Source organism: Phyllostomus hastatus, unplaced genomic scaffold, assembly GCF_019186645.2.
Source record: "Phyllostomus hastatus isolate PE091 unplaced genomic scaffold, TTU_PhHast_1.1 phas_scaffold_46, whole genome shotgun sequence".
NCBI lineage: Eukaryota > Metazoa > Chordata > Mammalia > Chiroptera > Phyllostomidae > Phyllostomus > Phyllostomus hastatus.
The window spans coordinates 15100143-15113039 of record NW_025334032.1 but is presented as its reverse complement, the minus strand read 5'-3'; the positions used below and the strand labels follow the sequence as shown (position 1 = coordinate 15113039).

Below are 12897 nucleotides of genomic sequence, written 5' to 3'. Positions count from 1 at the left end.
TACATTATTCTTGAAACAATTTATCACATTATCATAATCAATATTTAAATTTTACCATTATTTTGTCCATGTTATATGGAAATTTTATAATATGGGTGGTAAATTTTTGAGCATTATTTTGTATTGAATTTGTGGTAATTTAAAATTATTATTGGGTATTATAATATACAGGATGCTTTGGTAAATCTCTAATATTGTCTGTTACTCTGAATCCTTCCATTTGAAAATAATGAATTTTACAAAATAATGAAAAACAAATATATGATTACAGAAAAAAGACTCTTAGCTCTTTAGGAAATCATCATGCATATGGGTGTTTTGGTAAGGAAATGAAGCAGAAGGAGGATTATTTAGAAAGCAGGTTTTTGTCTCAGCTATTTTGCTAAATTGTGTAGTTTTGGTTGTCATGGCAATGAGAACCATGATTTAAATAAGTCTGTGCAGAAATAGAAGTCACTCATACTATATTCATAAGAATCAAAGAAATCTCATTATTTAATGGGAAAAATTCCCCACTTTGGATGAGGGAGGGGAAAACATGGTGTTTCAAATTTATTTTTTCTGACAAACTGCTTGTTATTTTATCTCTAAATCAACATAAAACAAAATATTTTGAACTAAACAACAAAAGAAGCACTACATGGAAAATATCTGGAATGCAGTAAGAAGTACATTCTTAGGAGATACTGACACTTTGTAGATGCAGGGTCAAAAAATCAGAAAATCTGAAACAAACATACTCAGTAAGATAGAAAAAAATGGAAATGCAAAATTCAATGTAAGTCAAAATAGGGATATAATAAAACTGCAGAAATTACTACAACAACATAAAATGAGAAATGACAACAAAACAAAAATGAATTTGAAAATAAATAATTCTTATAGGCTAGTTGCAAGTGAAACTTATCAATGACAACAGAGCAAAGGTGAAGATAAATAACATCAGGAATGAAAAGAGGACAAACAATAGCTACAAGAGAGACTGAGGATTATAAAACAAAGCTATGATTTATTTGATGAAAAACTTAAAATATGAAAGTGGACATTTTTTGAGACAATATAAGTGGCTCAAAAAAAGATAATAATCTGATTGATTTATAAACTTTAAAATAATTGGTATTCAAAAGTTAACCCTCCCTTTACTCCCAAAAGATTTTAGGGAAAGTTTCACTGCACATTCAAGGAAAACATCATCTTCATTTAGTGCACTGTTTTAAAGAAATCTACCCAATTTTCTCTTTAATATAAACCTGACAGCAAGGAGCTGCATAAGAAGAAAAACTAGAACTCATTACATTAATGAAAATAAATGCAAAGTTCCTTAATAAAAACTAGAAAATTGAATCTACTACATTATGACCAAATAGGGTTGACACTACAAGTGAATTATTCAACATCAAATAATATACATCAATACAGTTTGCCACCTGAGCAAAGAAGGGAAAGAATCACTGAAATAACCTTAACAGATAAAAGAAAAACATTAGATAAAAATGTGCATCAATAATTGAAAACACTTAAGAAAGATTTTCTACTGGAATGCTAAGTAAACAGATTACTTAATGATAAATATTTAGAAATATTACATCAAGTTGGAGACAAGATAAGAATATTCACTATGACTATACATTTTCAACATTGTACAGGCAGTGCTAGCCAATGCAATAAAATAAGAATAAGAGATGAAAAAATGAAAAGAAAAAGATAATTATGTTCATAAAATAGTATGATATTATGCAAGAAAATTCTTAGAACTAATAAGAAAAGTCAGCAGGGTTTCTAGATATAAGATCAACATATGAAACTCAATATTGAATATTCCAATAAACAAATTAAAATGTAATAAAATATAGCACTCATCAAAGCAACAAAAAAGTACAAAGTGCACAGTAAAAATAAAATAAAAATGCGTAAAAATTTATAAAAATGCAAAAAATTATTTAAAAAATAAAAAACACATAAATAAATAGAAATATAGATATTTGTGGGGAAAAAATCAACAGCCTAAAATGGCCAACTCTCCTCATAGTAATCTATAAATTTATTTCTAGTCAAAGTCCCCAAAGGCTTATTTACAGGCTAACAGTGCTTATAAAATTCATATGCAAAAAAAATCTAGGGACAACCAAAACAAATAATAAAGATAAAAGCTTATGAAAATTTACTTATTAAAACAATACATTACTGATACAGTTCTGGTCAAATAGATTAAAAATCAGGAGATGGTGAAAAAGCATTTCTATAAATGTGATAGGGATAATTGAATATCTGACTAAAATATAAAATTATGTCAATTCCTCACATAATAAATAGTATCTGCTTTACTGAAAATTTAAAGGTTTTTAGGAAAAAAATGAAAGATGATTGAGGAGTAGGAAAAGAACGTCTATGAAAAGGCTCTAAATTTAGACCTCTATATCTAATTGACCAAATCTCACTGTGCCTCTATGGGCATGTCATCATGGGGCAGTGCATGATCTGCATTGCCATGTTCAACTGCACTCATGATAAAAATGCAAATTAATGTTCTACCTGAAATTTTCTATCATTTAATATATACTCCAGAGAAAATTTTAAACATGTATGTCAGGAGACATGTATGATGGTGCAACACTGTTCATAATTGAGAAAAAAGTGAAAAATGACCCAAGTGTCTATCACCAGGGAAACAGATGAGAATGTTCTGGTTTCTTCACCCAGAGGAATTAATACAGCAGTTAGAAAGAATAAATTAGTTCTTTTGGTATCAATATAATTAAATTTCCAAAAACATGTGAAGTTAAAAAGGAAAGTACAGCATATTTTAAAATTCTTAATGACTCTATGTTATTTAGCTATTATGAAAAAAACAATATCCAGACAAAAACAAACTAAACTGTAGAAAGTTCACACAGAATTGATGATATTACTGTCTCTGGGGAGGAAAAGTGAGGAATGAACCTATATTGATAAAAAGAACTTCAGCTCTTAGCTGAAAGTCTATTTCTTTTATGTTAATAAAAATCTGAAGCAAAGGTGGCAAACGTTAATCATGCAAGTTTTAGATAGTGGCAAGTGACTTGCCTATATGCCTTTGTACTCTTCTTGATTATTGAACCTATGCCCCCCAAATTAAAATAGTTAAGAAAAAAGAAATGTTAAATGATAAAAGAAACAGATAACTCTGCTTTCATTTTCTCACAAAGGAACTGCAGGTGTATTACTATTTCTGTAAGTTATTTGGGCTTTATTAACATACCATAAATTTATTTATTAAGAAATAAGTACTTTACATATAATTAATAAGGCAACATACAAAATATCTTTTTACCAACTCTACTTATGAACCGATTGTCTAGATTTTTAAATTATTATCCTTCTTGCAGAAGTATTTTTATTTGTAATTTCCATGAAAGAGCTTAAATCATAATCAATTCACTAAAGTGCTAAAGGAGACCATTAAAACTAATAATTAGAGTATAAACATTTTAGTTTTAATCTGATTCATTTATAAGTTCAGTCCCTGCTTCAGAAGCAAACTTCACATTGTCCCCAGTTTTGTGTCTGCTAAATAGATAATTTTTATCACCTTTTTTGAACTATTAGCAGCAATTTATTATATGTATAGAAAGACAGAGAGAGAGAAAATGAAATTTTAATTAGGATTCTCAAGTGATGTTAACTATATTATATGATCAGATGTTTTCCTGGGAAAATTAATCTCCAATTTTATCCTAAAAAAAACAATAGAAAAAACATTTAATTTCTATTTTTTTATCCTCTAGTTTATCCTTCAGATTAAGTTTCTTAACTTGCTTCAGCCTTGGAAAACCTGATGAGCATCGCAAACTCTCTTATGCTGTGATTCCTTGAGTGTTATGGGAAAGATGTATGTGGTTTTAAAATCATATTTAGATTAATTTTAATATTCCTCTGCTTTGAAATGGTCACTGCACCTTGTCCCACCCAATACAGTTTACAATTACTCCAGATCATCGGATCAATGATGCGGAGAGTCCCAAAGAGCACAAAGCTCTTAGATCTAGAGTTAGGCAATAACTGTACAAGTTCCATTCTGTACTGGGTGGGGGGCAGGGAAGAGGGACACAAGCATTCTGGAAAATCATGTTGCTTCTTTTCAATAAAATCTTTCCTAAACATCTGACTCATGAAGGAGTGGAACGCAGCCCACTTTAAGCCTTCTCGTTGAAGGAAATGACAAAAGGGAAAGTGCCCTGTGTGTAAGGAAGCATGGCAGGGAGTAATTAAACATTCTGAGAGTATTGAATCCCAGTAATGGACAAGTCTCATCACTTGGGATGCTCCCAGTGACTATCATACTTGGAGGAGATTAATCTTCAAATTTTTAGCTCAGAGGTAACCTGCCCAAAGTGACATTGCTTTTTGTAAATGATAAAACAAATTATACTTTTATAAGGGCCATTTATAACTAGTGATGGCTACATTTAAGTCCTTTTAAAAAGTCATAGGTTGCATCTGAATTTTTTTTTAAAAATCTCTTGCTGAAATAATTTAAGAAGAAAATAATCATACACACTCACACACACTCTTACATACACACATGCACACACCCCTAATTTGAATTTTAGGCTTATGCATTTTGTAAAACACTAGGAAATGGTGCAGAAGTAATAACAAACTGCCTACACAAGAAGCAAAAAACAACCCATAGATGGAATTTGAAAACCGTCATAAGATTAGGTAAAGTGTTTGTAGGTGATCTGTGCAATAGTATAACTGTAAGTGGTTAATACAGAAGATACTTTTACATGGTTGCCTGCAGTGCACCAATAGTTGCTCCTTCCTTAGCACCATCTTCAGGCTCACGGAGCATGCACTGTAAACTAAGTTACTGACTCCTGCTCATGGGCAAGATCCTTGAGGAAAAGGTGGTTATAACTGAAAAATCTAATCTACTAAAAATAATTTTACAGAGTAGGTTTGCATGCTTACTGTCATGGTAGTGTTTTTTTTTATTTTAATCATTATTCAAATACAATTTTCTGTCCTTTACTCCCATCCCAGCCCAGCCACCCATCCCTCCTCACATCCTTCCCATTTCCACCCCTGCCCTAGTTTTTGTCCATGTGTCCTTTATACTTGTTCCTGTATACCCTTCCCCTTTTTCCCTGAAATTCCCTCCCTTCTCCCCTCTGGTCATTGTCAGCCTCTTCTCTACTTCAGTGTCTTAGTAGTGTTTTTAAAATGATGTTACTCATGTAGTAAGAGCTATCTCAGTGTAGTTTGTAAAAAATACATATTTTGTCTAAAATTTCAAAAGATACCTTTTTTCAATTTAAAAAAGTTCAACAACAAAATCATACACTGACTTGACTTAAAAATTTTCAGGAATGACCAGGAGACTTGAACCACTTTGAATGTATTAATTCAGCAGGTATTTACTAATTTTTAATCAAAAAAATAAAAATTATTATAACCCAGGTGCATGAATTTTTTATTGAAGGAGGAGGTATTAATCTCCAGAAATTATATTAAAACACTGTGTGTATGTGTGTGTTTATGCCATTCATTGAATTCTCAGATTGGACTTTGACCTAAAAAGGGACACACCACACTATAACATTGCACAAGTATATTATGTGCTATGCATCTGATTGTATCAATGAAAAACAAATATAGAAATCATAAGAAATCTGGCTCTCACTTCAATATAAATAACAAAAAATAATCTCTTTAAAATCCTTTAAAATTCAACATACATGTGCATACACACCACTAAATATTCCAAACCAATTGTATACATACTGAATCCAGTAGAGCAAAACTAAGAACAATTCCCAAATGAAGACTGAAGCCACATTTAGACTTAACCCAGTCAATCCACTGTGCTTTCATTTAGAGCATCACAGTAAAGACCAGCCTCTCTGCCATTCAGTAAGACTCTTCAGACCAGCACAGATTATCCCAAATGCTGACATGGGGTTGCTTTTTAAGACCAGCCAGCCCACAGAATTCTTCAAGGCTATAATTATTTTTCCCTACATGAAATATTTGTTCCCTCTAATTAAGAAAGAACAGCAAGTCTCACCTAAAGAAGAAGTGTGATTTTTCTGATGATTAATATTACATTGCTTGTTACGATCTTATTAGTGCAGATTGGATGTTGTCAGAGTAGAGTGGAATGAGCTCACCTGCTAGACACTGGGAAGTTAAATCCCTCCGTTACCATGACCATCCTTTACAATGACCTCAACCAGACCATTGGTGAACACGTGGGCCATTTTTAAATATGCTGATGGAAGTCTTTCTGGACATCTAAGATATTTATTACTAACAAAATGATTTTCCTTATAATCAAAATATGTGAATTTATCAACAGGATGAGTTGCAAAAATATCCTCCTGATGACTTCAGAAATTAAATTATTGAACTGACATGTAAATTGAAAAAACTTTTAAAGAATATAATTTCAACTTCTCTCTAAAACAGCTCAGCTTTCTCACAAGTATATGTTTAATATTTCCTTCCAATATTTAAGCCCATATCAAAGTTATATTGGGTTGGAGAGAAAAGATTTAATAATTTCAGAAATTTCACAAGTGATATATTTTCAACATCCTTCTTTTCTCTCTTCGTAATCAATCTCAGTCCATGGATCAAAGGACAAAGACTCTAGACAGCTACTGAGATGGTGACCCCTGGCTCCCAGTGAAAGAAGGATCACTTTCATATTTGAAGCCTGGTGACTTCACTCCAATTTCACCTCATTCTGCCACCTGTTCCCAGATGCCCAGAGGGTTCCTATCCCTGCAGATCACCAGTTCCCTGTTCATCTATTGTGTCCTCTACCTTGTAGCTAGTTCCTTAGTCCAAGTACCACTTACCTGTCCATGGTTAGGAACTGACGTCTCTTCATGTGATGTTTACCTCAAAGAATACTTACTGATCAGGAAATAGCATGTTTTCTAGTACAGGTGGAACTGATTTTTGCAGTAAACAAAGACTACAAACTGTGCTCTGGACCCTAGTCAGGCATTTTGCAAGCATGTTATAGGTGTGTCATAAGAGAAAGAGAAAGAGAAAGAGGGAGTGTGGAAACTGATCAAAGCAAGTCCATTATCATTGCTGACTACAAAGCAAAACTGAGCAAACAAAAAAGTCACCTCTCCCATCCCAGTAGTGTATATGAATAGTGTTATTCTTGTTTCTACAGAACAACATATTTCTTCTATTTACTAGTCTTCAAAACAAACAAGATTACTGAATTGAAAGGGAGAGACTGGACTACATCTGCAGTCCCCAACATGTTACTCATCTGCATTTTTCCACAACTCTCCCTTCACCATAAATGATCATAAACTAGGGCACCTTCTTTGCAGCCACGACCACTGTGATTTTACTGGCGCAACTATCCCCACTGTGTCAGAAACCATGCTGAAAACTTTGTGTGTGCTATTGCAGTACCCTCAGCTGACTCTAGAGCCAAGTTCTTGCATCCAGGGGTCAAAGAAACAGGCTTGGATACATGAGGACTCATGATGAAAATTTGTTGCAATAAAATGTAGGTTTTGATATCTGAGGGCATTTAGAGAATTCTCTCAAAGTCTCTGTAGCTCATCCAAGCTGAATGTAATTAATCACAAAGTTCTTAAATGTTTATGTTTAGCTCAATTAAAATATTAAAGAGTGTAATACATTATTACACTCAATATATATATTAAAGAATTGCATATTTAAGCAACTGATGGCTCAGTGACAAACCAAAAAAATCTCAATAAGTATGTTTGAAACTTAATTTATTTGCTATATTATACCTGAATGCCAAATTGATTATCCAAAAGAATGTGGATTTCAGATTATATAAACATAAATGAATGAATATACACACACACACACACACACACAGAGAGAGAGAGAGAGAGAGAGATCCAGAAATAAAGTAAGTAATCTTCAATTCCTTTTACTGGGTTATCTCTAAACTTCATCTATTAATTTTGTATAATTTTAGTTTATTATTATTAGAGAGTTTCTAATGGTAAAAAGGAAAATGTTCCACTGGTTATATTTTTTACAAGTTCCCATAAATATAAACCATTGTATTCAGAAGTCATGACAAGAATAAGTTGTTTAAGCTGTAGGTTTTGATGCCTGAAGACTTTGATAGAATTCTCTCTGAGTTTCTACAACCCCCTCTGCCTGCCCAAGACTCTAGTTGAGTTTTCACTAAAACTCTGATGAAGATAACAATTTAGGGGGAAAATTAATTTCATGTTGATGATTCACACTTGGAGATATGTGTTGTATTATAAAACAGGTTCAACTTTAGAGCCCACAAAATTATTAACCATTTTTAAAAATTTAAGGTATTATTCATTACACTTTACTAAGACTCTCCAACCATTTATCTCATTTCAGAATCACAGGGATTATGTCCTTTATAAGAGCTAACTGCAGTTTAGCGCAAGTCTTTGCTTTAGCCATTATAAAAAGTGAGTCACTGAAATGTCCACAGCTCCTCACTAGACTGTCCCATTCCCAATTCCCTTTCTAACCAGAGGAAACCTGACCAAGAGATGCACCTGGGAAGGTGTGGTGACTCAACCTCTGTGTGTTTAATATTTCCTTCCATTCAGGCTGTCCTGAAGCATGGGTGGTGGGAGAGCAAGTAGTGCAGGAATGAATCCACTTCACATTTCTTGAGGACTACAGGAGGAGAGGTCCAGCAGTGGGAAGCAATGAAGAAGCCAAGAGAAGGGGTCAGAGATAACTAACTATCTTTCTCACTAGAAAAGCCTTAAGATTTCTGAAAACCAAGACATTCCTCACTTTCTTGCTCCTGCCCCCCATTTCCCTGGAGAGCTGGGGTACAGAAGCCCACATTGCTCCCTTCCTGGGAGGCACTCGGCTTCCACCATAGGCCTTGACTGTGGGGGAGAGAAGAGACCTCTCATCTTCGGAAGCCATCAAGTTCTCTCCAAATACTGGATATTTGGGGACTTAAAGGATTCATAGAACTGTAATTTATTTAAAAGTGAGCAGAAAAATCTTGGGACCTAACTATGTTTTCTCTCAGGATCATAAAAATATTATCCTCATTGAGTTTATTTAAAAAGAAGGTGAAGCATAAAAAGAACATGTGTTTTCATTACAGTGCAAATAACACTTGTTTAATATAGTGGTTACATCAAAATAAGTAATAATACAACTACATGTTTGAAAAATTGTGAAAAATTCTACTTATAATGTTGACACAACAATAAAACACTCTTCTTGTGGCCAACATAACATTGTTCACAATGCTGCCTTTTCAGACCAAAGATAAATTTAATGTATTTCCTTAACTATCTTTTTCAAAAGGTTTATAATTTTATTAAGGAGAGAACAGGATGACAGCTAAGTGAGAGAGAATAGGGGTTGGAGGAATTGAGCAAAAAGGAAAAAGGACTCATGGACATGGACAACAGTGTGGTGATTGCGGTGAGGGGAGGGGAGCAAAAGGGGTCTTAATGGTAATAAAAAATACAATAAAAAACTCAAAAAAAGAGAAAAAGAACAACAAATGCTTAAGAATAAGACTTTCTATTGTAAATGTTACATTAAAAACACCAACCAAAATTACTAAATGAGGAAAAGTTTTTATAATAATGAAGCAAAATGAACCATGGAAGAATTGGAATATTAAAAACAGTTATTCAGAATCCTCTCTACACCAAAAAATTTTTTTTCAAGGTGCTATTCTGAGACACTGAGGTTAGAGCCTGCAAGGAACCTACTTAGAGCTAGCTATAGGAAGGTGCTGTGACAGAAATAAAGGAGGTGACAATCCGCAGTTTATATGTTACATCTACTGTATCAGGACAGACCATAACTGAGCTTACTTGGGAAGCAGGGGAATTGCAAAGCCACAGGATACTATTTCCTAATCACTTAAGCTAGCCCAATGAGGGAAAGAGACCCTGGCTGTCATCGTAAAGATTCCTGAGAATGAGGGAACCACAGAGTTAGCCTGACTGCAATGAATGGAACATCTAAGGGAAGACCTGTCCTTGGGGAGAAGGGCTGCATCCTTGGGCTGGGACTGGACGGCAAACATGCCGTCACATTCACTGAAGAAAAGCTGGCTGTGAAGAATGGAATAGAAGATCAGTGTCTCCAGTGTCCTAAATTTCTACATAGGAAGATGTAGGAATCTGTACATGGATCTTCATGTGGTTTGAACACATAATTTATTTATGACCTACATGATCTTTGTCTGTCAGTTGACAATTCACAGAGGAGTGGTGGCCAAATAACACTAGAAAAGCCAGATCAAACTTAGCTGCTTTATTAGTTTTCTTTGGAAATTATGTGATATTCTTTAAGTCATGCTTTAATTAATAAAGTTTTAAACAAATAAAGGCATTATATTATTATTGTTGTTGCTATTTTATCATTACTATTATTAGCATCATTCCCTTTTATCTGCTTTGGTAATCATTTTCAAGTAAGCTTAATAGATAAAGGTTCAGTGTGTTTCTGCGTTGAAGTGTCCTGACCACTGTGGGTGGCCCTGGAATAAGGGCCGCCCAGTGTGGCTGGTTTCCAGCCTGCAATGGTTAATGCAGGCAGCCTGCAGCTGCTGGTCTACATCCTCACGCTAGTCTCACTGGCTGGCTTTTGGCCAGGCAAACATGGCGAACGCTTCTGCTCATCTTAAATTAACTAGTGGTCAGCTTCTGCATTATACCTCATGATTTTCATTTAGAAACAACCCTATTTGAAATCTAGATAGAGAAAGTAGAGTCTTTTTAAATATATAATATTGTTAATATTATACCTATTTTGCCTTAATCCAGGAAATGAATTCGGCATCCCAAGACCAAACATTTCATCTGCTTCAATCCCACTTGTTTTCCCTTTATTACTTTATTCCCTTTATAACTTATTCCCATTTATTTTCTCTTGCAAAATTTATACAAATATATAATATCAAACATACTTTCCTTCAACATCAAGGGTGCTCACCAACTTTAACCATAGGAATATATATTTATTTATGTTATGTAATCTTTTTTGACATTACAAAAATTTCTACAAACTTGGATATTCATAAGAAATAAAGCCTATTCTAAGTTTACCCAAATTTTGAGACCTTTCTGTGACTTTGGAAATGGGTCTGTAAATCTACAAAACCTTAAACTTTCCATGAATTTCAATGAGTTAGAAATACTGCAAACATAACCTTTCTTTGCATTACTTTAGGATTTAAATTTAGGTTTGGGTGACCCATGGGAGAAATAGGGAAGAAAAAATGGGAGTTACAACTCAAATGAGAACACTGTATCTTAGAAGTTAAACTTATAAAACATTAATTAATTTCTAATTTCCCACTAATCCCTGTCTTCATTCATTTGCTTAGTAAAGAATTTTAAAAGATAAAACTAACATCATAAAATAACATATTGAGATAGTGATGATATATCCACTAAAAGGGAAATAATGTGTTTTCCAAGGTTAATGTTTATATTTTTTGTGGGTGTGTGTATGTGTATATATTAAAAAAATCTAGATTATGTGTGTTTTCAATTATATAAATTTAAGACTCTTTAAGACTTTAATGTCAAAAGGAAATTTTCTAAAAGTTTCTACATGCAGCTGAACTCATGTATTAATTTTTTCCATGTCAACTTCAGCAGAGCTGTTAATGTTATACAAGATTCATTTGGTACTCTTAGCATATTAGAATCATTCTGTAAATACTCTTCATATTTAAAGAAAAATAACAAATTAACTGATTATTAGCAATAACAAAATAAAAAATCCTCACTATACCAAATATTAAAGTGTATCTGCTAAAATATAAATACTATGTCTACCCTCAAATCACAGACTGTGTATTGTATATGTTCATCAATACACAGTAAGATTTTACATGTGTATGTTCTAATGAGAATTTTAGCCTCCCTTTGTCCTTGGAATTTTCTGAGATGTCTACGTTTATTTAGGAACTTTTCCATTAATACATGTGAATTAGAGTGTTTTCCAGGAAACCTCCAAAAGCAGCAATTTTCAGGAAGTTGGCGAAGGAATCTATATGAACAACTAAGAATTACTCAAAAGATTTCATTCAAAGACAAGCATGTACAAAGCCTTCTGGAAGCAATTTTGCTTTCAATGACCTGCTCAAGGTCATTATTAGTGACAAGAATATTAACAAAGTTTTCCATTGACAAGATGCCATGGAGATCTGTAATGTTTAGGTGATCAGATACCCCTGAAAAGCTTCTGCTTAGGGCTGATGAAGACTTTAATGAATGGAATGACGGCCACAGAGACCATCTGCCAAGTGACCCACACAGCATGGGAAGGGCCCGGGAAGAACTCGCGACCTAAAAAGCATCAGCAAATGGGTTCTGCAGTAGACATGGGCTGCTCAATGAGTGTACTTGCTTTAGATATTCTTGAACTGTTTTCTTCCTAGATTAAAATTTTTATACTTCTTAATGCTCAAAAGGCCATATGTGCCTTCAGTCCAGAGACACTGTGTTTGTATCTCTATGAATGAGAGATGATTTGATTAATTCACCAATGTGCCAGGAGCCAGGGGCTGGGGGTGCTTAAATCATTAAAAAATCCTTCAAGGAAAACCACCTTGTTAAAATAAAATATGTTAATAATAGTTTAATTTATGGGTCACACTGGATGGTAAAGCATCTTTATGAGGTGAGGCTTTTTAAGTCATCTATGACAGGAGAGCATTAGCGACCAGCACCCATCGGTCTTACCTGCTGGGCTCCTCTTGACTGTGGAGGCAACAGTTCATACTGTTCACCAAAAAGCTAAACAAACGACTGTACAAGGACTTGGACAGGAGATCCCGGTAAAACTCAGCCATCTCCACAGTGTGTTGTCGTGTGATCATATCTCCTGGAACAGTGGAAAGCACAGGAGGCATAA

At 33.8% G+C, this 12897-nt stretch overlaps 1 protein-coding gene across 3 annotated transcripts in view; it reads right to left on the bottom strand.

Moving 5' to 3' along the window:
* MYO16 (myosin XVI) overlaps positions 1-12897 on the bottom strand; it is a 627599-nt gene that overhangs the window by 222346 nt on the left and 392356 nt on the right. For all 3 annotated transcript variants that reach the window (XM_045821913.1, XM_045821912.1, XM_045821911.1), the window contains exon 20: positions 12726-12867. In XM_045821913.1, coding sequence (XP_045677869.1) covers positions 12726-12867 — 142 coding nt within the window. The remainder of the gene's footprint in view (positions 1-12725; positions 12868-12897) is intronic.